This window comes from Crinia signifera, chromosome 1 (assembly GCF_055691185.1).
Source record: "Crinia signifera chromosome 1, ASM5569118v1, whole genome shotgun sequence".
In the NCBI taxonomy this organism is placed as follows: Eukaryota; Metazoa; Chordata; class Amphibia; order Anura; family Myobatrachidae; genus Crinia; species Crinia signifera.
The window spans coordinates 126,003,778-126,031,216 of record NC_139217.1 but is presented as its reverse complement, the minus strand read 5'-3'; the positions used below and the strand labels follow the sequence as shown (position 1 = coordinate 126,031,216).

Sequence of the window (27,439 nt, the reverse complement as noted above, 5' to 3'; positions counted from 1 at the left end):
TTATATATGGTGCCAGGATAGGTTATTAGGTCGACCCATATTAGGTTGACATCAGGGCCAAACGCAGTACACCCCGCCCTAGGTGAGAGATTTAAAATCTCTCATACTGAATCTCCCATTCTGAATCTCCGGCACAAATCTGTGTGTGGGCTCATTATCTGAGCGATTCAGTTTAAGGGAAATTTCTCTCATGATGCTGAGTCTACCATTATGAATCTTGGGCCCTATACACAGAGAGATGTGGTGTGCCAATTAGGGTAAGAGTTACTAAGCCTTGAAAAATGACAAAATGTACAGTGATAAACCACCAACCAATCAGCTCCTTCAGCCTGTAACATGGCAGACAGGAGCTGATTGGCTGGTGGTTTATCACTCTCCATTTTATCACTAGTCAAGCGGAATCGGTACATCTGTCAGAATGAACTTAGGTCTACAGTCATTAGGTCGACCCCACTAGGTCGACTGGCAGGAAGGTCGACCTGACTTAAGGTCGACATGGGCCAAGGTCGACATGACTTAAGGTCGAATTTGCATAAAGGTCGACATGAGGAAGGTCGACTGGTCATAAGGTCGACATGGGTTTTTCACTGTTTTTTTATCCGAATGTCGACACAGTCGACATGGACACAGTTGGCAATCAGAATCGGACCCTCGCATCGCTCGCAATGCTTCGGGCACACTATTTTATTCTCCCACCACGCCCTAGTGGATGGCAGGGCATGAAATACTGCCTGTCGGCACATGTCGGCTCAAAAAACAGTGAAAAACCCATGTCGACATTATGACCAGTCGACCTTCCTCATGTCGACCTTTATGCAAATTTGACCTTAAGTCATGTCGACCTTGGCACATGTCGACCTTAAGTCAGGTCGACATTCCTGCCAGTCGACCTAGTGGGGTCGACCTAATGACTGTAGACCTAAGTTCATTCTAATAGATGACCTCTTCCCATTCAAGCTTAGTACATCTTGCTCTTATTGTCTTAATTATTGAAATCTCCTACTCCTTTCTGGACTGGTAGTCACATGTCTGTGTCCTATGTAATCTGTTCTAAATGTGGCAGGGCGAATAATGTTCCTCTTCCAATATGCCTCTGCAAAGCCTTCCTTTCGGTTGATCCTGAGTTGCAAGTATTCAGAGCCCAGTGAGCAGGTAAATGCCGGCACGCCGTGTTCCAACCTCTGTTTTTTCCCTTGTTTGCAAGCATTGAATAAGTCTAAACTCACTTGGCGCTGCGAAGACAGTGGGCAGAAGGGGGCTGCTAATGATGTCAGCAGCCCTCCCTCCCATCGGCCGGGGAATGCCTGCATTTTCTGTGGCACTCACTGCGTTACTGCCCCCAAAAAGCCCACAGAGTGACCGTTTCTTATGCTTTTTCAATCTGTTTTAAACTTGCCTTTTTTTCCCCCTCTTTCTTACCTGACACCGTACTATATTTCCTCCACCCCTTCCTCCATTTTAACTTCTTCTATTTCATCTCCAACCCTACTATCTCCCATATCCTTTCCCAAAAGTACTCCCTTATATTGCTCTATGTTGGCCCTCACAAATATGGCTCCAATCATGTTTCCTCATACTGTAGATTGGTTTACTTTTTATTTTGTTTGTCTTTTCTAACTTAATGCCTTTACTTTTTTATTGCATTGCTCTTTACAAATCTCCTATTTTCTCTTGCCCCTTATATTTCTATTATACTGTTCCTATGTTATTGATTGTAAGGGATCATTAACAATTTCAATAATACCCTTTGGATAGTATAGCTAGTAAGAAGATGGTATTATTGCAGTGATGACCACAAGTGTAGTGTTCATTCTAGCACCCGCCATATTTAAAAATCCATGCAGTTCCTCTTCCCTGCCTGGGGTGTCGCTGTCTGCTGCGGTGTTTCTAACACTGATCTGGTTTGCATATCAGTGCTGATACAGACCACACTGTGCTAGAACCAATACAGCAGACAGCGACAACCCAGGCAGGGAAGAGGAACTGCATGGGTTTTCAAATATGGCGAGTGTGCTAGAATGAACACTACAAGTGTATCATCTGTTCTGTATCTACGACAAGGTCATCAATCCTCTGTCAGGCTTGATGAAATATACCGTTATACTTCTTGTGCTTAACGTTGAGGGATCCATCTTCTGTGGGGTTATCCTAAATCGAATGTCCGTCACCAGCATCAATACACACAAGTCTTATTGTGTGTCTTGGAAACACAGAGTTCGGATGAATAAAGAGCTGTAATTGCCTCACATTTACCAAGAACAAACAATCATGCACTTGTTCTATACAATGAGCACTGTTTCAGATATGAAATACAATACATTTTAATGTTGGAAGTGTGCTTGCGGGAAAAGAAATGGAAAATTATTATTGCTCTGCTAGGGTTTCTCATATGGTAAGATTATTTTATTGCATCTTGTAACCATAGTTTTTATATACAATAACAAAGCAAATATCTCAGTACTCCATTACAATAATGTTCTGTTCTTGAAGAAACTGCCAATTTACAATGTGTAATCTAAATCTACTACAGTTTGTATATTCTGAACCCTTTTTTGCACCTGTCACTGACAGACAATAGAGGCACTGAACCAATATTTTGGAGAATGCAGTCTATCAATCTAATTTGGTGCATAATATTTGTTGTAATGCAGTATTAATGACATATACATTTACCATGGTATACCATTTTACACCAAAATGCCCAGGTTTTTGGACCCAGCTTCAACCCGGGTGTGACCCGGCGTTTGTTACCTTTTTACACTGCAGTCTGTCCTGGCAAATTTCACCTGCACGCCCCCCTGGCGGAGGCGGTTCCTGATCCGGCACTTGAAGATCACATAATCCGCCAGCCGGGAACCCCCGCAGCGTCATAGCCGCGCTGGGGGCAATCCCAGTCCAAAGGTAAGCTGCTGGGCTGCACCCATCCTCTGTGTACACCCCCTAGCCCCCCCGAGGTGAATGGATGCCACACACAGGCATCCATTCACCTCCTCCCTGCCTCCGCTGCTGTCTGCAGAGTACAGCAGCAGAGGCTGTGTGTGCCGCCGCCCAACCTCCATGTTGACTGAAGGATGCTGCGTCCGGAGGTTGGGCTTCCCCCCCCCCCATACCTGTAAACAGGAGCCGGGTTGGATGACCCGGCATACCCGTCTACACTGCCCTCTACCCAGGTCCTGCCCGTGTTCTATCCTGGTCAGGACCTGGGTAGAAGTCCCGTGTAAAGGGACACTGGTTAACCACTGACCCGGGTCCACGAGGGAAAACGTTTTTTTTTTGTGGCTGTGTAAAAGGGGTTTAAGTGAGTAGATATCCAGTTCAGAACTACAAGGTCTATGTAATTCACAACTAAATTTTATGCTGGCAAGTCATCTTTATATTAAAGTACTAGGAAAATGTTACTAAGCAAATACTTTTCCCTGTTCTGGGCTTATGGGTTGCTGAAAGACCGTATTACGTGCATGGTTTTATACATTTAGGGTTGTATTCTGTAAAATCTTTTTCGCCCATGCCTTTATGCTTCCCCAAAAAAGGACAACAAGGCATGGTTGAAAAATGGAGAAAAAAAACCCGCCACCCTCAATAGAATACTATAAGGACAGAATAGTCCTATTTTTTTTTTTTTTTGTCTAACTGAATACCCCGCTTAGTGTAAAAGAGAGGCTCTCGTACTGTTATCCCATAAGCATATTTGCGATTAGAATCAGGATGTACTTTAGTACTGTTGGCTATTTGGGTGGGGTTGTGATCAGGAGGACCATTTGGATGTGCAGGGCTAAACAGAACAAGCACACTTAAAATATTTGGCTGGTAATGCAGCTTTAAATGGATACATTTATTCACACGGATTGGCTGTATGTTTAAATAAACACTTTAAGATGTAATCTGCCTATTGCATATCTCTCCCACAGCATGCTTGTGAAATATAATGTAAGTTGCCTGCCTACATTGCTTACGGTTTTATTTAAAGGGGAACCATGACCTTTTTTTCGTGCTGAATGTACACTTCCAAAGAGGGATTTATGTATCCTTGATTATTAAGTTCCCATTATAACATTCAAGAAAAAAAAAATGAGGCAGCATTATCTTTATGCAAAAGAGCTGCCACAATCCACCAATCCTATCATTCGCCCGATAGCCCCTTGTGTATTACTGCATTTGTTTTATTAATACAGAGTAGTTGAAGTCACTAACTTTGACCAAGGTCAGTGATACATAGAAGGGCTCTGCTCCTGCAGACTAATGTGATGCTGTGTTCTTAGAGACACCATGGGAAACAGGTTTGATTTCTGCTTTGGTTTTGTGTCCTACTTGTATTGATAGGTGCAGTTTATTTTATGCAGTACTTTAGTATTGATCATGCAGGTTTCATTATGTTAAATGTAAGATTTTTTTTGTATGATGAGAGCTTTGGGCAAATGCTGGGTTTGGATTTGGTGTTAAAATTGAGCAACAATCCAAGCAGAAAATTGTATTCTCTTATATAGCACTACACGTAATTGCTTACATGTATTGGGTGGGACACGGTTGTATGGTAAATTGTCTGACCGTACAGCTAAGACTAATATTTCTGGATGCGCACAGCCATCGTGATTTTCTGTTTAATAACTTGGCAAGTGATTTCTCAAAATTTGGCTAATTATTTTATCTGCATGGAATTTGTTTCATCAGGTATTGAAAGTGAATTTGATTATAAATTTGTATTTGGTTTCTACTGATCATATTTTCTATATTCAGAATTCGCCTGTGGTTGATATTTGATGCACTTTACCTTCTGGGCTAATGAGAATCATTTATACAGCCTTATACAATTTTAATGAGCATTAAAGCTTTCAAGCCTCTGTAATGGCATTAGAGTGCAGCGTGTCTGTGCCACTGCCTACTGAAATGATTACTTGCACAGTTTGATGAACTTGTGGGGAAAAGGCAGCAGTGTTTCCCCTTTTCCCTTTCAGGGATCAACTGTTACAATCCGTTTTTATGAAGAATCTTAGAAAAGCTTAAAGGGACCTACACCCACAGCGATGTGTCAGTGATGTGTGCTGAGTGTTCTCCTGTGAGAAAATGTAAGGAAAGCTGTTCATTTTGCTGACCATTGTACAATAATCACCGATGACCAGTTATCAAGGGAACGAATGCTTGGGTTCTACAGTCTGCCACTTCAGGAGAAGTTCTGCTAGCTTTAGTCACTACAGTATTTTGCAGTGCAGTCCAAAATACAGATTTGAGGACCAGTTGGTGCGGCTTCCTTTTTTAAGTTTGGATTGTGCTGCAGGCACATCTGTCCCTGGCAGTGCATGATATATTGATAATGTTGACATTCAACATGTCGACACCAGAATGTGGAATGCTTTAAGCATATTTTGGCCTAACCCTAAGGCCAGTATTCAATGCTCCCCATTCACCGGGTTTTTTTTTCCGGCAAATCGGGCTGTTTCCTCTCCTTGCAGTGAATCTTTTTCACTGAAAATGTGATTTACCCTATTCAATGTTCACTGTTCGCCATAAGCGAACAGTGAATGCCGGCCAGTACGGTTTCATGCTCGCTGCAATTCGCTGGTGTATTTCAATGGGGTTTTCACTGTGATTCGCCGAGAGTGTATTCAATGCTAGGATCCCGAATTGCTTTCTCCCTGATTTTTTTTTTTTTTTGCCATGATTCACCGTTTTGCATTTTACATCTTTTTAAGGTGAATTGGAAAGTGATCTTTTAAAATAAAGGGGTTTTTTTGTTTGTTTTTTTGGTGTCAAAAAATATTTTTTTTTCTGTGAAGGGGCATGGTATTTTTATTCATGTGTTTGAAGCACATTAATACATATATTTAATTTTTAGATTTTAATATATATATTTTTTTTTACACAATCGCCAGCAGGGGGCCGGGAGCCCTCTCATTAGATATTCATATATTAACTTCACTCTGGTCCCGGCTTGTTATGTGCGGGACCAGAGAAGCAGCTCCCTACCCCTGTCCCGGCCTGTGTCTCTCCGCGCCCCCCCCCCCCCCCCCCCCCCCACCACCACCACCACAAACACATTCTGGGGCAGGCAGGGAGGCTTACATCTCCCTGCCTGCCTCCGTCCCCCGGCTCCCTGCTGCATTCGCCAGCAGTGGCAACGAGCCCCTCCTGCATTTAATAGGGTGACCGGGAGGGCTGTCAGCGAATGCTGCAGCCCTCCTGAACCCTGCAAATGTGCAGCAAATGCAAAACTGGATTTGCTGCACAGGGAGAATAAAAACATTGAATACTCCCTTAAGAAATAAAACAAACACACACACCCCAATCCTCATATCAATACACATGCTAGCTGCATAGAGGGAACTTATTAAGAATAGTATATATACTATAACCAAAAGCAATCTTGCGGTTAGCAATTCTATGTCACACCTTTTGGAAATACGAGTTTGATTTCAATCTACAGTGTTATCTTGTTTTAATTATGTATGTTTTAACCTTGTGTTAAATAATCTAGATTCCCCCTTCAAACTCAAAGACCTGCTGACATGCTAACACTAGCTGTGGATTAAATTGTCCAAGTAGTTTGTGCTTTTTGGAGGCAAATTACTTATGCAGACCCATGTTTTTGATTTAAACTTCTCTGGTTGCATCGCACTGCAGAGCAGGCACCTTTTTATAGAAGTATAGGCCATTCTCTGCTATCTAATTTTATATTTGTTCAGTATACAGTATGTTCTCTATTGTCACATGTATTGCCCACTTTGACACACATGACCACATATATACCTCAATGGGCAGTATTCAATGAGAAAAATTCGCTGTGATTTCTGGAGAGTTTGTGCTTTTCACGCGGTGAAGAGAGTTTTTTTTTCTCCAAAGGCGAGCCACCCTATTCAATGTGAAATATTCTCCGTCTTTCTAAGTGATTCTCGCCGTCTCTCTCCGTGTAGAAATTCTCCATCTTTTGATGGAGAGCAGGAATGTGAACTTTTAAACTAAAAGGGTGTTTTTTTTAATTTTGGTGTCAAAAAATCAGGTTTTTTTTTTCTGTGAAGGGCCATGTTATTTTTATTCATGTGCCTATAGCACATGAATATATATTTAATTTTTAAAACAATATTTTTTTACTTTTTTTTTTTTTTTTTTTTTTACTACACAGTGCAGCCAGCAGGGGGCCGGAGCGCTCGAGCCGCTCATTAGATATTCATATATTCACTGCACCCGATGCACGTTCGGGTACAGTGAATACTGGGTCCCCCGCTGGCTATAGGGGGGGCAGCCTGTGCTGCCTGGGTCCAGGGGAGCCCTGCTCCCCACCCCATATCCCCTGCAGCAGCCAAGAGAGACTTTAATCTCTCTTGGCTGCTACGTCCCCCGGCTCCCTGACAGCTCCCTGCCGCGGACGCTCGTCCGCTGCAGGGGTTAAGACTCGCCGCGAGTGGCGGCGAGTCTTTAACACGTTGAATAGGGGGAGCAGGAGGCTCCGGAACACGGAGAGTGCATGGCGAGAGAAAAAATCTCTCGCCATGCACGGAGAATATTTAACATTGAATACTGCCCAATGTGTTTGGACTTTAGTTTCACTTCAAGGTAAACGCAGTAGTTGGCATGCAATGGCATACTCCTTTTTTTAAAAAGTCCCAGTTTTGGCATTCTAAAGGGTCTTTATATTTTTGTGTATGGTATTGAATAATGCAAGACCAGATCAGCTGCTTGCAGGTCTTTGATGTAGAATGTAAAGGATACGGGTGCCGGACGGCTCCCCGACAGTCGGGATTCCGACAGTCATTACTCCGACGTCGGAATCCCGACTGCTCCCTCATGGGGGTCCATGACACCCATAGAGGGAGAATAAAATAGGTGGCGAGCCCACAAGGGGCTTCATTGCGCTCCCCCCGCTGTGCAGTCGGGATTCCGACGTCGGAGAAATGACTGTCGGAATCCCGACTGTCGGTGTGTCATACCACACCCAAAGGATACACAATGGCTGTCTTTTTCACTGTAGTAATGGTGGTCCTTCCTTTTCAGTATATGGTGTATTTTAGCTTCTGCAGATAAACCCTATTTTAAAGAATATAAGCCTAACTATGTTTTATTGTTGAAGGTTTGATAATTGTTCTGTCACAGTTAGCATTGATATGAAATGTTACCATTCTGCTTGCTGGATATTGCTTTACTACTGTTCCTTTCTAAATTCTTTAGTAAACAGATTAGTGAGTGGATGGCACTACTGCATTAGGATGTCAGGGAATTAAAGTAATGGCCTGTACTGCGAAACCACACAATGATGACCTCATCTCATTAGCTGATTGAATCCAGGCTCGTACAAGTTTAGTTCTTAGATGATCTAATGTGAAAACAATATCTGCACAGTGGGGATCGCTCGTGGAGAGTGAAAAGTGGCCTAGTAGTATCTCTAAATCTGTCACATAGCATTTAGTACAGGCAAATAATTGTAGCAGGGTTAACTAGCCTAAGGCCTAGTGACTGATTCTACGGCTAGATTTATATAAGTAGAACTCAGATTCTCCGGCAACTGATGGCCAGCACCTCTCTCTATCCAGACACATCGAACTGCTTTGGGGAGATGGGCTGCAAGGGTGGGGGTCAGGCAGCATGAGGTGTAGATGGTGGGAGGGTTAGCTATCGGGATGCTGCTGTCACTGTGCCACTTATTGTCCGGCAAAATACATGATGCAGCTTCGTGCTGAAACCAAGGGTGTCTGGTCATTGGTGCTATTTCTGTACTGGAATATAATAAGTAATAGTATCTGTATTGAAAATGAAATACAATTCTGTTCATATTTGGATGTGTAAAACAACATTTTTGAACCTGAGTTAGAACATGTGCATAATAATTTTCAGAACTCTTTCACTGTAATGCACAATTGTTTGAGGGGCATCACATTTTCGACAAGATCCATACATGTCTGTTCATAAAAGCGTGTCACATATGGGGCAGATTTATTAAGCTTGGAGAAGAGATAAACTGGAGATAAAGCGGAGAAAAGGCGATAAAACACAGCCAATCAGCTGTGTTTGAAAAAGACAGTTGGGAGCTGATTGGCTGTGCTTTATCTCCTTTTACCTTTTCTCCGCTTTATCTCCAGTTTCTCTTCTCCAAGCTTAAAAAATCTGCCCCGAATCATATTTGTAAGTAATGCAAGAAAAGCATGTAACTTTTTTTTCCCTTGCAGGATGAGTACTGCCTGATTTTGTATGTATCCCATAAATGTTATTTCTATACTGCAGTTTAGATTTCAGTTTGAACATACCTCACCCATATATAATTTCTGCACGTTAAATCTCAGGTCAGGGACGAAGCTAGGTAAGATTCTCTGACTAGATACCTTTTTTTATAGCTGCTGTTCGTTACCTAGGAAACCTGTTACAGAGCAGCTGCTATGAAACTTGTGTAAAGTGTAATAATCTTTTAGGTATCACAAAGTCGGAGGTAAAATGTGAAAAGACACTGGGCGGGATTCACTAATAACCCCCGCTGCACATCGCCGGCATTCGCATTGTTAATAATCGCATATGCACTAACATATGCGATTATTAACTCAAAGGCGATGTGCAGCGGGTTCCCCCTCCCTGCCTGCACCCTTACCCGGCTTTAAGGGCTCCGTTTCCTCCTCCCTGCACTCGGAGGAGGTCACAGGTCACTGGTCCGGGCAGCACAGCAGGAGGCTGCCCGGACACACAGGTGAGGGGGGTTCGTCGTGGTTCAGCAGGGGACGCGAAGGGAAGCCCATAGGCTTCCATGGGGTTACGCCATCTAGAACTGGCGTAACCCCCCGCAGTGAAGCCCCGGAGGTGGGGCTTTGCTGCATATGAAAATGCGGTAAAACCCCCGAAAACTGGGTTTTTACGGCATTTTCAGTTTGGTGAATCTCGCCCACTACCTTGCCATGTCTATTCAGGCACCATTCTCTGTCATTACCTATGGTAGGCTTCCCCCAAAGCTGTCATAATTCAGCACACCACATGTTACAAGGATTTACCGGCATAGACCGAATACCCTTCAAGTTTCTTAATGGTGAGGAGGTAGCCAAGACTTCGACTTGTCCAAATAGGGACATTTATTGAGATTCAGGTGGCTAAGATTGCAGTAGTTGCAAAGATGCCACCAATGGCATGATCTTGCAAGCAGTGTTACAGGATACGCATTGCACGTGGAAGACTTGCTCAGCTGGTACTTTCAGTTTAAAACTCTTTACTAGCGGTAAAGAGAGGATGCTAATTGGCAACACAAACCTTCTTATTCCAGCCAACTTTGGTGTATGAAAATGTGTAATGGCTCCACTGACTGCACCCTGAGGAATGTCCAATTTAAACTTCCAGATGAGGCTTCATCATTGCTACTTGTTCTACCTTAAGCTGTGATGTAAGACAAATTTAATGTTTTACCCTTTTACATACAGTTAACAGGTGGGGTCCATAGATGGAAATGTACCCCAGATATGTGGATACAAATAGATTATTAGACCATTTTCAGTGGAAGTTTCTATATATACACAATCTTTTCTCAGCAATATTATTGTCTTGTGGCATTATCAGTAGACTATTTCATAGTAAATCATTTGTGGTTATTTAAATTTCTTTTTTTTTTTAAATAACAAATAGAAAGCATTTCAGGGGGATTGTGAAAGCAAGAATACTGAATGATCGTGGCGCTGGTGATGGCTATGCTGAGAGTAGTACCAATAAACTGACTTGCTATTAACTAAGTGGTGGGAATGTGATGGGAGGCTATGTTATTAAACAAAGTATTTAGGTATTGCAAACCAAACGCTAAACTCTGCATTGAACTAGAACCCGCACAGACACCCAATAAGTCTGTTTTTTAGCCTATTAACCCACTAATGTGTGAGATTTTACAATTGGCTGACCGTGCTGTAACCATTTGCCTGTCTTGGTCACATGAGATGCTACCGTGCGAAGCTTAGATTTTACTGACATGGTTGCACATGAAATAACCACCAGGCTCAGCCCAGCTGGCCCATCAGTTGTCCCTACAAAACCCTCAACAGCTTACCCTCTTGCTTCCCAGAGTACAGAAGGCAGCAATCCACCTGTAGATACCAGCGCTGGTTGGAATAGTTTAAAGAGATGGTGGCACAATGGATGACTTTACTCTGGTGGAGTCCGGATATGCCAGGAATGGTGCTGCACATAAATGGCGCAAGGATGTCCCAGTGACAAATGCAGCTTAACACTTTTCTCTGTATAGTTTGTAGACCAGGTTCTTCAGAAGCAAGTATGCTTGCCCATGTAGCTGATATCTACACGTGTAGCTAGCTTTTAGTGTGCTGGAGAGCACCAGCCATTTTCTTGTAGCATCCATCATCCTCATTTGTATGGCAAATGTTTTCTTCAGAGAGTGATGATGTCATTACTGAACTGTGAGCACTCAGCTCAGCCTCAGGAAGATTGCTAGAGTATGCGTTAATGCCTTCAGTGATATTATACATTTTAAAATTCAAGTGTTGACAGAACATTCTTACGAAGGATCAAATCAAGATTGAAATTGTATAATTTAGCTACCGAAATAAGCAAATCTCCTTAATGTTATTTGAATGTCTCTTGTATCTGCCTTTCTGTTTTTAATTACATGTATTAGATTTTTTGTTGCAACAATTCATTATATTCGGCTTTATTGATCGGATTGTTGTGTTATTTAGGCTGTACTCTCATAAGTCAGTCACCTGTACTTTCTGTTTAGTTTTCTTTTTAGGATGCATTCATATTATCTTGGAAGCTTCAATTAAAAATGATTGCTACCTCCTTTTGCTGTAAGCTTATGACATAGCAGCTCCTGCCTTTAGGTAATCTGGTGACATTCCAGGGTAGGGAGGCTTTCAAGGAGTGGCTACTGTTTCTTTTGCTATGTGGTCTGAGAGGCCGTACATATTACCAGAGGTTATTGTATAAATTGTGTTTATTTTCCATGTCCACAAAATATTCTCCATTAAAAGCAAAATTTAATTTTTTTCTACATTTTTGGGATTTGTTTTTGGAAATACTTGTGTTTTTTTTCCTTAATAGGACAATACAACCCAGTACACTGTTTGATATTCAAATGGAGTCACCAAGCAGTGATACAGTCTTGTGGAGGTATTTAAAGTGAAGTGAGGTTTCAAAATACACAGTCAAGTTAAAATAGTGTGATCACCAGCTGATAGCAAGAGTAATGCTGTGTGGAGTGCAGACAGCAGCTGTATGGGCTGGTGGTGCCTGAATAAGGTGTTAGTAGGTTGGCACAAGTATCTGTAGCCATGCTGACTCCAGTATATCCCACAGCTGTATGGGCTGGGGGTGCCTGAATAAGGTGTTAGTAGGTTGGCACAGGTATCTGTAGCCATACTGACTGCAGTACATCCCACAGCTGTTGGAGTGTGTGTGGCGGTGGATTTATAGTGCAAACACAGCAAATTAGGTGGTCCCACGGAATCTCAATTGGGTTCAGGTCCATGGAATTAGGGGACCAGGGAAGTACTTGGAAGTCTTGGTTGTGCTCGTCTAACCACTGTCAAACATTTCTATCCATGTGATCTGTTGCATTGTCTTGCTGGAAGATCACAGCCGCCCCATGAAGACAATCAGCATGTATGGGTGTACATGATCTGCAAGTATGGATTTGTAAGGACAACTGTTGAGTGTCTTTCACGTGGATGAGTGGGCTCAGGGAATGTCACCAGAACATTCCCCAGACCATCACTCTGCCACCACCAGCATTTGTTCTTCCAACAATGATTGCAGGGGGTTTGTTCTCCGATGCTTCTCGTCTGCCATGCCAACGTCTATTGTTTTGGTAAAGCAGAAAATTACTCATCCGAGAAGGCAGCCCTGCTCCAGTCAGCGGAAGTCCAATTCTGATACTGCCGTTGAACTTAAAGCCTTTTCTGCCGATTACACCTTATTTAGCATAGGTGCAGTGACCATCCATTGGCCTTCGGTGCTCCATATGCAGTAGGGTTCGCTGAACTGTCATTGTAGACACACATATGGTAGCCCTCAGGTACATTGTGACAGTGAGCTGCTCCACTGTAGCTTGTTAGTCGGCCCCCACGCACTTTGGTTGCTGATGATCACCTCTTACATCAGTGGCACCTGGTGCTTCGCAGTTTCCAAGTTGGTTATTTGCAATGGTGCCATTTGTCCAGTCACGATAAACCTTCACCACAGCATCACGTGAACATTCCACAATCTGCGCGGTTTTAGAAATACTGCCACACTTGTCCTGAAAGCCAATTATCATCCAGTTTTGTAACTCTGACAAATAGTCTCTTATGCCTTAACAGCAGCAAGTAATATTTGTGCAGACTGCATACTGCACACCTTACCCATCAATCCAGCACGTGACACACTTCAATGCCCTGTCAACATCAAATGTAAGAAGTGGTCATAATAATGTGACTTGACTGTATTTTTAAGATGTATGGATTATATATAATGCAATTACTTCAAAGTTTACGTGCAATTGTTTTTCATACAGAAATCTGAAGAGGGTTGTTGCATTCTTGTAGTGAGTGGTTAATGATATATTCAGGCTTGAGTCATGTATGCTCAAAATGGGCTGTATAATGCTGTGTGGCAAATTAATGATGCCATCTTACTCACTCACACTTTGGGTATATGAAGGGATACTATAGTTCTAGTGGACTGTTCCAGATTCACACCAGTGTTTTCACTGGTTAAGTTGCTTATGTTCTCATGTGACTGGACAAATGACTCCAGCTTTATGACAATGCCATAAATTGTATGTATCTTGTGCTACATGAAGGATATATGATTGTTTGAGCTGCCAAAAGCCAGTAGATGGCACCCAACAGTACGATTGCACCTGTATGGAGTAACAACTCAATCAGCTGCTGGCACCTGCATTTCATCTCACACCCCCCTGTGGATGATGAGCTGAAATGAGCGAGAAGTGACAGTTGGCAGGGGTGGTTGAGAAGCAGATGTATTCCTTATTGCTGTACCGGCAGAACGAAACCAGATGCCGACATAAAATGTCCCAAATGAAGCTGGCCTTGCTTATGAAGACTTCTACATACAGGAGTCATTGTAACTTTCTGCGGTGAAGATGATCATTTCCCTATAAACAACTATTAGAGCCATCACTTCATTTAATGTTAGTATGTGCATTGCTGGGGAGAAGAGCTGGCTTTTTTCCAATTAACTTCCCCCGCTGCAAGAGGGAAAAGCACCCCCCACCCACCCACACCCACACCCCCTTCTATACATTAAATCATACTAGATGATTGCAGCCACTGTTATTTCCACTTCCATTGTGTCTCCTTCCTGTTGGTCAAAGGTTATTAGGATGGGGTACTGCATGGAGATGGAAAGCTTACAGGAAAGAAAATCTGTGCTGCATGATCAAACTACCTACACTTATAGCACTTCTAGACAGGACACCAATTCATGTTTGTGCTGAGAAACAAAGGTAATTTTCGCGCCCCCTCCTCGGTGTCTGCAATTTTTGTTTCAAAGGAAAAGAAAGTCCACGCTGAGGAAGATGCTGTTGCTGTGTGAAATGTGCCAATGTCCTGATGAGTGAATGGAGCTGTCTTTCTTCTCTTCCTGTCTAACTCGATTGCTGCCAGGGATGCTGCGATGCAATGGTTTTAAAGCCTGTCTTGCTGGGTCTCCTCCGCTAAGAGCAAGGGACGTGTCCATATTGAACAAATGCTAAATTGACTAAAGATAACAATTGATTGTTATCCTAGATAACTGGCTTAGCTGGAAAACAGAGCTGTTGAATGGGCTCCACCCTTGCTTTGTATTCCAGATTCTCTGCTGTGGTGTGCTACGGGATTGTATTATGTGGTATGTGTTTTTTTTTTTTTTCGTCTTCTTTCTGTCTGTCTTTGTTAAAGCAATTTCTAGTTTTCAACATTTCTAGCTTTTAATATTGATTTCCCAGTATTGCTGGCTGGTCACACAATTGTTTTCTGTGCTTGCAGGTCACATTTCTGCATTGGTATTTTTATGTTTTGCTGAGCATCTTTAATTGCGATGATTTATTCTGTATTTTATGTCCTTTTCAATATGCAGTTTGTGGTGTCCTAATATTGTAGTTTTCATGGATTTAATGCAGTGTTCCTGGGTAATGGTTATATTGAAGCACTTGAGTCTGGCATGTATTGAGACTGGGGAAGTAACACTTATTCTGGATGCACTGACTTGCGCTGCTCAATTTCTTTTGCATGTATCGCTTTTTTTGTAATTTTTTTTTTTTTATTTGCCTGTAACTAGATTTATGGTCCGGATTCCAGTGGTTTTTCCTAGCAGTTGAGTGACACTGATCATTTTTGTTGCAAAAGTGATTTCCTTCTCTGCTCCTGCAAAGTACTTGGGGTAATTGTAAAGAAAATATATACATCTTGCTAGTGCCCATCCTTCCACATCCTCACACCCATCCCTTCACCCCCCCCCCCCCCCCCTATTTTTTTTTTTGTAACCAGGCCCTCTGTGATCTGTACAGTTGCAAGTACTTGGATAAGCCACAACTTTTCTGCAGTTACTACACTCCACAAGTGCTACCCATAGTTGCTTTTCACTCTACAGCTCTCCTCCATAAAACGCTACTATGTATATCACATCTCTGCTTCGCGTTACTAATACCCCTTTCACACCAGAAAATGTAGGGACTTACCCGAGAAGTCCAGGGATCATGCAGGGACATTCCCAGGTTGGTCCCTTTCGCACCAGCCTAGTCCCTGCATTTTCTGGTGTGAGGTGGGGGGGTTGGGGAGAGTTAGTGTGGGAGGCGGGGTGAGTTGGATGATGCTGGCAGGGAAGGGTTGAAATCCCAACAAATGTTCCAGGGAATTTGGCCCGAGAACCTTTCTCATCAGGGCACAACCCAGGAATTTAGGCTGGTGTGAAAGAGGTTTAAATGACGCTCTACATTTCCTTATTTTTTACTGTTCTCAGGGGGGAGAGGTATCAATCTTCAAGAAAGTTAAAGTGGTATACAGTAGTTGTCTATAGCAACAAATCAGCTTATTTATACAGAATGTGCTCAAAATGCCACTTCAAAGCCAGTAACTTTGTCTACTTAATTTTTCTCCAACCCTCCCTATAAGTCTTCTACCTAATCCTAGCCTAGTAATGGTATGGGTTAAACAGGTAGAAGTTGCCAATAGAAACCATTTAGCTATGGGAAACTTTTCCATCTGATCTCCCCTTTAGCCTTTATGCCACTACAGGTGTAGAGGCACTCATTGTGTCTCCTCTGCTGCTTCAGTCCTCCCTCACTAGGGCGTCACACTGAGGCTGATGGTCTAGTGATCTGGTGCAGCATTTGGAGCACAGCTGTAGGCAGGTGACCACTACTTACTACAGGCACTTTCTGCAGAATCACTGTATTGTATGTTATTGCACATGCGCAGCTCTGCAATACTGTACACCTGATTCAGACACATATTTAGCACACTACATATGATCTTGACAGACATGAGCATGCTACAGCACATCAGATGACCTAAGGTACCTGAAGCAGCTTCTGATTCCATACTGTCCCACCCGATGACTGTGATCTGTAGATGAAGGACTTTGTAGATTAAGTAATTTATCTGGGGGTTGAGCTTTTAGCCATGCAGCTCAGACTCTATGGAACTCACTTCCTTGCACAGTTCCAGAGGCCCCCAATCTAGAGGGTGCCGGACGGGTTCCCGACCGTCTGGATCCCGACAGTCGTTTACCCGACTGTCAAAACGCTGACAGCTGGGTGCCCGACGGCCACCCGCTATTTTCCCTCGTGGGGTTCCACGACCCCCATAGAGGGAGAATAGAATAGGTGGCTCGTGTAGCGTAGCGAGCCACCGTGCCTGCAGCGTGGCGAGCCCGCAAGGGGCTTTTTTGCGCTCGCCATGCTGTCTGACTCCGGCCAGTTGGGATCCCGACGTCGGTATAATGACGGTCGGGATCCCGTACCACACACAATCTAGAATCATTCAAAAATAGACTCAAGCGTTTCCAGTTTACTCAGGCATTTCCGTAAAGTATCCTTTATGAAAAGCTTTTATGCACTTCTTTGTTCCAGTACTGTATTACGTTAATTATATCTGTTAAGTGCCTTGAGTCCTATTAGAGAAAATACAAATACATTTATTATTATTAATCATTACCTTTAAAACTCCCCATCAAAGTATGTACAGTGTGCCCTGGAATCCATGGCTGTAGGCGCGTAACTCAGTGGGACAGGTCTCCCTGCTGTCCACAAATCGGGTGAAAATTCCTATAAATGGGGACAGTGATGTAATCCCCTTAAAGTCGATTAATAGGAAGACATGATTTTGTCCATTTAACCAATTTTGTAATATGTAATGCTAGGTTTTTGTATTATTATTTATATAGATACTTTTTTTTTTTTTTACCCCATTAAATAATGCTTTTTTTGTCAAGAGTTCTTGAAAATGTACATTATCTCTTTTAAGTCTTTGCTGCCACTGGCGGTGTACGTTTCCACACGTCACTAGTGACTACCTCTGTGTCTGTGCATGCAGGAGAGGACCATGGCGTCCACCCTCATCCCATTGTTGCCAACATCGAAAGATGTTTGCCATTGCCGATGCCAGGTCCCCCACGTTGTGATGTCACTAGTTACACACATTGCTATAGGGGGTACCCAGCATTACACAGCAATGTATGATGACTTCTAGGCAAAGTTGCTACTTGTAAGCAAAAGGCAGCTCCTAATGAGCTAACAGATGCATGTTTACAGAGCACTCAATCAGATTAACATACGCCATTTATGCATTACTGTACATAAATTATTTTATCTTTAAGCAATTATAAATGAAAATAAACCATTATATTAAATAGGGTACTTTATTATCCCTCTTTTAATTTAGATTTGCACATTAATTGCTGTGATCATAACTTTTCATTTGTTTACGCAGCTAGTCCTAAAGTTAGATTTAGCAGCACAAAACCAGCAAGTGGTGACAATAGTTCAAAAACAGGAAATGTTATCCAAATGTGCATGCGGAACAGATGATCAGGATGGTGGTCAGTGAATGGAAACTTCCATTCAGGCTGTTTTTTCCTTATTTTGTTTGGTTACATATCAATTTTGCTTCCTGGAAAACTATTTCCTAAAGTGCTAATTAAATTATATAAAGTTTTTAACTACCTTCATTGTAGACTGTTTTTTGTTTTTCGAGACCTATGAAGAACTGCTTTACTACTTGGTTTTAACAGATTTACTACTTTTAACATGACTTTATATTTTGTAGCTGTGACATTTCTTCGGGGGGGGGGGGGGGGGGGGGGGGGTGCGGTAGTGTGTACAGGGCTTTTAGGAGCGGATTGGTGCTTTATCTCGCATAATTTTATCTCTCGCTAAGCTTTGAAAGGCTTTAACGTGATAGTCACATATGGAGATAAATTGAAGCCGATGTCCAAAGCAGCGTGTTTCCATAAAAGCCAAACTATGTTTTTCAAAGGTCCCAAAGTAATGTGAGTAAAATGAATAGAAGTTTTAAGGTTTACACAAATTTCAAGTTAAGATAATGGAATATGGCACTTGCTGTCTGCTAAATGCCTCATTGTTTTAAAATTATGTAATATGCTTTTATACTGTTTATATACTATCATGAGCAGGGAAGAATGGGGGTAAATCCAAAAATAGATGCACTCCAAGAATGTGAGAGATTCTCCAATAACAAAGAGTAATTTATGTGGAGTTGTGTGCGTCTGACAAAGCAGAGGCACTTTTGTACTATGATTAGCATTGCTGCTGATGTCAGTTTGCTTGTCTGGCATTAAGCTTTATGCTACTACTAAACTCCTCTTTGTACTCACAGCCAGAGGACCTTTGTATATGCCATATTAAAGTGCCCTGCTAGTGATTTGCTTTCTCCCTTGTTCCAGTTTAATCTGTGCCAGGCTAAATGAGTGACTCATTGTTGGGGGGGAAAAAAAGAACAACATGGAGTAGCTGGTGCGTCTATACTAAAGTTAGCATTATACCTATGTACTGTGTAAAGCAATTAGGGGTAGATTTATTAAGCTCGGTGAAGTGATAGTGTCTGTTTTTTATCACCGTTCAATCAGTTCCTACATGTCATTTTTCAAACCAAGCCTGTAACTTCACAGGTAGGAGCTGATTGGCTGGTGATAAAAAACAGACCCTTTATCACTTCACCGAGCTTAATAAATCTGCCCCTTAGTTCAGGGCCGTCTTTTCGTATGGGCTTAATGGGCACTTGCCCAGGGGCCCCAGGTGTATAATAGATAGCTGAGGATCCCCTTTTTCCAGGGATACCAGAATTTTGAAAATCGGCCCTGGGGAACTGGAGATATCCAACTTCAAAGCAGCAGTACACATCCGACCTGTTAATTGCATTTCCCAGTCATATTTTTCAGGTTCTCTCTGACTTAGAGGTTTTCTGAGAGCATATTCCAAAAGCTGGGACTCTCCCCTTTCTGTCGACAATAGCGGCTTGTCTCTATCATGCCCAGAACCAGAGATATCAGCCTTCCAGCAGCTGGTCCCTGCTCCAGCTCCAAACGTCTGGTGTACAGTTTTATATTTTTGTCAATGGATTGCTCTGGCTCCTGATCTCTGATCCCCCAAGTCCCCAGCACCTCCTGAAAGTTGGGACTCTAGGTTTTTATACTATTGAAGGCTAAGAAATCTATTTCCAGATAATGGCGATATCTGCAGTTAAGCTGCCCTTCCACCGGAAAATGACGAATATTAAGCCCACTCCATTATACAACCCTCCTCTGCGTATAAAACACCCCCTACCTCCCTGGAAGTAATTTACAAGGGACCCTTCATTCAGCTCAGTGCCCCCTTCCACACGTTAGTGTTCTCCCTCCCACCACCTGTGCAGTAAAGGAGTAATTAGCAGAAGTTACTGCTCCTGGTCCTACATGTTGAGTGGAAGATAGAGTGGAAGATTTGATGTCCCCCTGCCACCCGTGGGACATCAAAGCTGCTGCTGATAGCACCCCCCACCCCTAGGAGGGGAGAATGGGTAAGGGCCCCAGTGTATTGCTTTGCCCAGGGGCCCACACTGCTGTTAAGACGGCCCTGCCTTAGTTCAGTGTAATTAACAGTCATTTTGATGTGTCCAAGTAGACATTTCTTTTCTGAGAAGGGGACGTTAAGGCTGTGTTGAAAAGGATGACAAGTAATGTAGTGACCACTTTGCGCTCTCACGCTGGTAGGGTTTTAGGTGGGACATTTTTATAGAAGGTTCTAAAAAGAATGCAGGTTACTGCGGCATATACATATTTTTGCACAGTTGCTTCCTACGTGTTTGCAGCTGCAGTAACATTAGCATACATCTCTGAATCAGGCCCATGGTGTTACATTAGCAATTCTAGTGTTCAGCAGATCATTCACAACTAGTGTAGAGTAAAAGAGTAATCAGATAATTTTTTGTATCCTTTACCTAGGCATGGAAGCGGAGATGGTTCGTTCTTCGCAGTGGACGTCTAACTGGAGATCCCGACGTGCTAGAATACTATAAGAATGACCACGCAAAGAAACCTATTCGTATTATTGACTTGAACCTGTGTGAACAAGTTGATGCTGGACTGGTATTCCCAAAAAAAGAATTTGAACATAGTTATATTTTTGATATAAAAACCATTGACCGTATCTTTTATTTGGTGGCTGAAAGTGAAGAGGAAATGAATAAGTGGGTTCGAAACATATGTGACATCTGTGGATTCAATCCCACTGAAGAAGGTAAGGCTTTCTACAATAAACAATGAAGACTGCACCCCCCCAGTCTAATTTCATTGTGTTCACCAAAAATGACCATTGGGAGTCATATGGTTTTTTGCACACGGAGAAAAAAGTGACTGATCCGGCAAAAGCTGGGTAAAGAAATGAGGCACAAATTTTAGTTCCTTTTTACCCCATTATGTCAATATAGATCACATCATTTGATTTTTTATTAATGCTCTTTCTTTTTTTCCATAAAAGGAAGTAGATACAGTTTTCCTAAGTGGCAGATATTTTACTGCTTTATTAATAGAGCAATGCCACACGTCCGCATTGTTTTAGATATATTGTACCAATTGTCATTTTGGCACCAAAACCACAAACCTTTTTCAATATGTAAATCCTAAAAATGCGACACTATCGCATTAAAGAACTACAGTTAATAAGAAATAAAGAGTAATTGAATTTGTTGGCTAGTAATGCAGATATACAAATGAATGCAATGTGCTGTTAAAGCTTATGACGTTTCTGGCTAGACTTCTAGACATCTGCTTGACACCTGTCTCTTGTATGGGGATTCCCATATTGCTTCATATTTGAAAAGGTTGAAGAAACCTATCTGGCTCTTCATGAACCACTGACAGTGTCTTATTCATTTTGCCCTTGTTGTGGTGGTTGTTTTTTCAGTAACTGTACCAGAACTTTATCCGTCTGTCAATCACGCTGCCTTTTTAAAGTTGATTTTGGCTCTATGGACAACATTATTTTTTATTTGCAGGCAACCGATTCAAAGTTATATCTGTGTTGGAGTATTATAGTAGCCAGAACATGTGACAACAGGCAATTCATTCCGAATACCTTTTTATTGTGCCACTTACTAGCTTGGTATCCAGATGGAAGAAAGACAATTTGCAGGTCAACAGACAATAGGTCCACACCTTATAGTCGATGTGCATATGGTCAAATGGTCAACATTGCTACGGTTAACATGAGGTTTTTGTGGGATTTTTAGAACATTTTCATACTTGACTATCCATGCGGACTTTGAGATTAAGAATGGTGAAGTTACCGAAGCATGGCGAGTTGTGGTTCACTAATTGGGGGTCCACGTTCTCCAAAGACACAAAAAAATAGTTGACCTTTTGCTTGTCAACCCTTTTCAACTATTATTCTTGTGCACCTCGACCTTTTGGGGTCAACCTAATATACCGCAGCCAACTAGCTGTTGTTTAGGCCTTCCATCACATGAATAGCTGTGGTGTTTATACAGAAATCTCTAGAAGTATCCATTCAGCCAGCAGCAAATGGAGTGGTCTACTTGAAGAAAAATATGTTCATATATAAAATTAATAATTCTAGCTATTTGCAAGGTAATGCTGGCACTTCAAGGCTGCCCGTAAAGTTTTATGCTAAAATGTCTTCTCTGTGATCATTTGAACTCTCATTAACATGGACTATTCTCTCTAGGAAAGGTGGATAAGTCTAACTGGTGTTATTTAAGAACAGTATAACAGTATAGAGAACACATTGTGGGGCAGATGTGTTAACCCTGGTAAAGTGATAAAGTGGAGGGGGATAATACAACAGCCAATCAGCTGTGTTTGAAAAATGACAATGGGGAGCTGATTGGCTATGATAGTATAGTTCATATTGCAAACAATCATAAACCCACTGAAGAATGGGAAGAGCGAATAAGCCATCAGGGATCCCAACAAATTTATATAGTAATTTTGGGGGAGATGTAGTGAAGTTGCATGTGGCAACAAATCTTCATTGAGATACTCTCAATCAAGTGTGTTCAATAAACTTGTAAGTAGTAGCTGAGTGGTTGCCATGGGCAATGCCTCCACTGGCACACCTCTCCTCATTTTTTCACTGTTTCTTAAATTCCCCCTTTATTTGTTTCCTGGGTAAGGGACTCTCGTTAGCTGTAAGAAGAATAGTATTTTTTTTTTTTTGTGCAGCCGACAGATCTCCTACAGCGGATCACAGGATACAATACTTAATTTTCCTGTAGGAGTTTTCTGGGTAGGGGTGAAAGAGCAGCCACTACTTGGTTTGGATTTCCCAGAAGATGAAGCTATTGACCAATGTAGGCATCAGCTTTATGTGACTGCACTGCTTTTTTTCTTATGCTCAGTGACTGTGTATTTCTGTGGATGGCAGGATTCTGTGGATTATGAGCACATGTAGGTATGTCCTGGTTATAGAGGGATATTGCCCTTCTATTTTGGCAGAATTACAGCAGTGTCTGGTTAAATAAAACTGTTTCTCCGTTGAAGTACAGAATCTGGTCAGGGGAGGCTGCCATCTTTGGCACTAGCTGAGAAGCACCCAGAATTGATGTAATAGGTGCTTCTTAATCTCACATTGAAGTACATATGTTTTGATGCTGTATCCCTGTTGAATGTTTTTACACAATGAGATCCCTATTTTTTATTTATTTTTTAAAGGAAAAGGGTGTACATCAATTGCACACACATACTTAAAATACTGTAAGTTTCCAGTTAATAATAGCCTTGGCACTTCTACTTAAAGAAATAAACATTGGTATATTTGTGCTTCAGTCTTCATTCTTTGCAACCACTTTTGTTGTCACACGTGAAGCGAACATCTGTGTGCTGACAGGTTACAATTAAAGTGACATTCTGAACAGCTCTGTTTATCATATGCTTTAACAGACCACTGAACTTAAAATATAGTTTTCGTTGCTTTTTAAATACCATTATGATGACAGTGCTTTATTATGGCATAATTGTTCAATGAGCATGAAAGCTTTTTTGTTTTGTGTTGTGAAGTTCTTAGAGGGATCTAAAACTAAGGTGGGTATTTATCAAAGCTTATCGAGGGATAAAGTGGAGAGCAAGAGAGAACCAGCCAGCTTCCAACTAATGTTTCAAACAGCCTGTGCAGTTCAGAGCTGGTTGGTGAATACTTTATCGCTTTCCACTTTAATGTACAGTGTACACACAGTGAGATTTGCACTGTCGGTTTTTACTATGTAGTCAGAATTGCCTAGCACATAGTGCAAATTGCACGGTGCTATGCAGCATCCGATCCCGATTCGAACCCAATGCGCGGCCCCGTGGCATCAGAATCAAATGTAGAAATACTGTGCAGCACAGTCTAGCCCCCGTTCCTCCCACCTCAACATCCCCCGGCGCCCTGCCACGATGCAGATAACGAATTGGTATCGGCGGCTGCCAAAATGTACTGTGTGTGTGTGTGTGTGTGTATATATACAATATTACACTCGTCGCTCATTAATAAATATTTTTTTTTTTTTTTTTTTTATGCAGTCATTATAGATATGTCCACGTACATTTGTCCACATTTGCATATAGATCACATAATTTGATTTTGTTTATGAATGCTCTTTTTGGGGCAGATGTATGATACGTCGATATGGGGGAGAAGGGGTATTAGCGCACGTTATGTGCGCTGATACCGCTTCTCCCCCATGTATGAAGCAGCCAGCGTGCGGTAATGGACAGGGGCGCTATGCGCCCCTGTCCATATCGGCGCTGCTATCAAAATGATAGCAGGCCGAATGTATGAACGGTCAGCATCGCTGACCGTTCCGCACGAAGCCGGCTTTGGCTTCGCCAGCATCAGGCTGGCGAAGCCCTATCTAAACAGCAGGGACAGCGCTGTCCCTGCTGTCAGCTGTGGGCTGCGCTGGGGATCTCGCGTGAACAGCGAGATCCCGCGCATGCCCAGTGCGGCCGGCCGGGGGACAGGAGATAGCGCATCAGTATTAACTGATGCGCTATCTCCAGAAAGGGACATCGCCGAATGGGGGAGTTAACGCTCCCCCGCTTCGGCAGACAAGATGTTAATACATCTTGTCGATGTCCCTTCCTGCTTCGCCTCGCTATTGAGGCGAAGCAGGAAGTATCATAGCGGCGCGATAAGCGCTGCTATGATACATCTGCCCCATTATTCCCAGTTAAAGGTACCACAAATGCTGTCTGGCCACACACTGCTTTGTTACAAAAATATTGTATGACCTTACAATCATAACTAATAACATACAGGACTGTGAAAGTACTAATATTCATTCAGACATTTTCTACTAATTATACCATGTACTGCACAGAATAGGAACCTGAACTATTGATACAGTTCATATTATTCTCTGAACAGAAATAGAATTCTAAGATTTTGACTAGCCTACGACTATCGGTGTATAATTTATTTGTAGGTTAATTTTTATGTGATTTCACTGGCAAATGATTGTTATTTTGTATCCTGTAATCACGGAAATGCACGTATCTCAAATTTATCGGACCCCGTGTGTGTGTCCCAGAAAGAAATTGACTGTAATTGAAAATTACGCTAAATCAATTTTTTTTTAATCCAAAAGTACCGGTACCCCCCAAATACCTATTTTTAACACTCTAAGGGCCAGATTCAAATGAACTCGCTACCCCCCAGGGGTTGCCAGCTAAAAGTCGAGAAGAGTCACACGTTTAGATGCTTTGGTCACCAGGGTGTCAAATCATCATTTGAATATCACCCTGTAATCTCCCCGTCACTTTAGATGGGAGATCGGGCGCAATATGAAATTTGAATCTGGACTGAAATGTATGCATGTACTGTATAAAATAATCACAGGTAAACCATTCCAAAGAGCCCCAACTAAAATTAAAATTTGGTGTCTTATGTAGTTATTGAAACCAATATTTCATGGTTGCCGACTCTCCCGGAATGTCCGAGAGACTCCCGGAATTCTGGAACATCTCACGGACTCCCGGAAGAGGGCCCCTTTCTCCCGCAGCTGCCGCTTTGCGCTTCCACAATGGCTACTGCGCATGTGCTAGATAACATCGATGAAGCCGCCAACGCTATGTCATCATGTTTGTGGCGCTATCGCTGTTATCTAGCCGCTAGCGCATGCGAAGTAGCCATCGGAGAAGTGAATGAAGCGGCAGCTGCGGGAGAAACTGAAAGCGGAAGGGATCCTTCCATGCATTTGTAAGTTGAGTATACTGGCAGCACGGCCTCAGCTTTCTCAAACATCCAATATGAACCCACCCTCTTCATCCTTTGTTCTCCACCTTCCCAGGATATTCAGTTAGTGAGAGCTTTTTTTTCTGATGTAGTGATTTATTGAGTGTACAAAGAGGGAGCCAAATCATTACATCTATGAGCTCCATGCTGCTGGTGCCTTCCCCTAATATTGTGTCTCCTGTCAGCACAAAGACAGCAGGAAGGCTGGGGATATCCTGCTGGGAAGCCCTGCTCCCTATGCCATCCTTCATCTACCTCCCAGCCAGTTCCATAGCTCATCATATACAAGCCTTTTATCTCCATGCTGTCACCTCCCCTTCAGATTCCTCTATAAGTGCAGCATGTATATAACAGTACCAGCATGTACCTTGTTTCAGTTTACACAAAAAATACAGACCATGCAAATAATTATACAAACTGTGTTGTACATTTAACAATGTAGCATATAATCCCTGAGCCATTATCTGAAATAGCTTACATTTTATCTGACATACTGTCATAATGCCCATGTGTGCCTCTACCACTGTCTATCTTCTCCCCTGGTCGTGTGTGCCAGTTCCTGCCATGTGTGCCCCTGACTAGGTGTGCCTCCATCCCTGCTCAAGTATATGCTTATCAAAATACTGTAGGGCCCGCCCCCTGGTGACACAAGGCCCACCCCCTGGCTTTTTGTTTTCTCCCTGAAATGATTTTTCAAAAGTAGGCATCCCCACAATATATCCACCTCCTAGACTCCTCACTATTTGCATATAATTTGGTTGTCTTTTGTGTATCCTTTATGCTGTCCATTGTAGATTTTGGTTTGTGTTTTTGCCCTTTTATGAGCATTTAAATATCTTGCTTGTTTTTCTAACCTGCTGTTTTCTTGTGGATAAGTATTCCCAGGGTACGGTCAAGCTTGTAGGAAAGGAAACCTTTTCCCCTAGAAAACGTTATGCTGAAAAACAAAACAAATAATGGGAATTGCTGTGTTCGGGCAGCATTGAACATAGCAAGGATTTAAAAGAAAACCTATAAATCAAGATTATCCTGCAACAGGTCTTGTGGTCTAGAGCAGACTTTCCAAAACTCTGCCATATCTGTACAGGTGTTCAGGATGGGTTGTGACTAGTTCCCCTTCGCCGTAAGGACCTGGGGAGGGAACGGGGAGAGGAGGAGCAAGGTCGGAACAAGACCTTGCGTGCTTGCTTCGCTTGCCACGCTGTGGTTTCTAGAGGCAACCAGTGGTGGCGTGGATTGTGAAGGAACAAGCCCTCTGTGCCAGCCAGGGTCCGTTTGGGTCCCTTATTCTGACCTTGCCCCAAAATCAAATAGAATAATAGACCAAATTGAACCGTGTGTACATCACATTACCTTCTAGAGCAGTGATGGCTAACCTTGACACACAAGCTGTTGTTGAACTACACATCCCAGCATGTCCTGCATCAGTTTTAGCATGGCCAAATAGTAAAGCTGTAGCAGGGCATGCTGGGATGCGTAGTTCCACAACAGCTGGAGTGTTAGTTAGCCACCAATATTTTTTATTTAACTACATCACATTTCTTTCCATGGGCCATACAGATGTGTTCTCATTTACCTTACCTCAATATGCCACACAATGGGTGACACCTGGCATGAGTAAGCTAACAGGTCCCGTGCAACTGGGCATCTTTTTATTGCTGAAAATGCATCTTATTCGAATTGCTGTGCAAATAAGACACACAAGCAGATTCTGCTAATTCAAATAGTATGTGGCATGCCTATATTATGTGTGCGACTGAAGCTGTATCTGCA

The 27,439-nt window shown here is 42.5% G+C and overlaps 1 protein-coding gene across 4 annotated transcripts in view; it reads left to right on the top strand.

Annotated features, from left to right (window-relative positions):
- GAB1 (GRB2 associated binding protein 1) overlaps positions 1-27,439 on the top strand; it is a 90,585-nt gene that overhangs the window by 31,697 nt on the left and 31,449 nt on the right. For 2 of the 4 annotated variants that reach the window (XM_083173146.1, XM_083173154.1), the window contains exon 2: positions 20,380-20,674. In XM_083173146.1, coding sequence (XP_083029272.1) covers positions 20,380-20,674 — 295 coding nt within the window. Of the gene's footprint in view, positions 1-14,301; positions 14,408-14,577; positions 14,791-20,379; positions 20,675-27,439 lie in introns of those variants that run through there. The other 2 variants (XM_083173170.1, XM_083173160.1) reach the window with 2 other exon arrangements.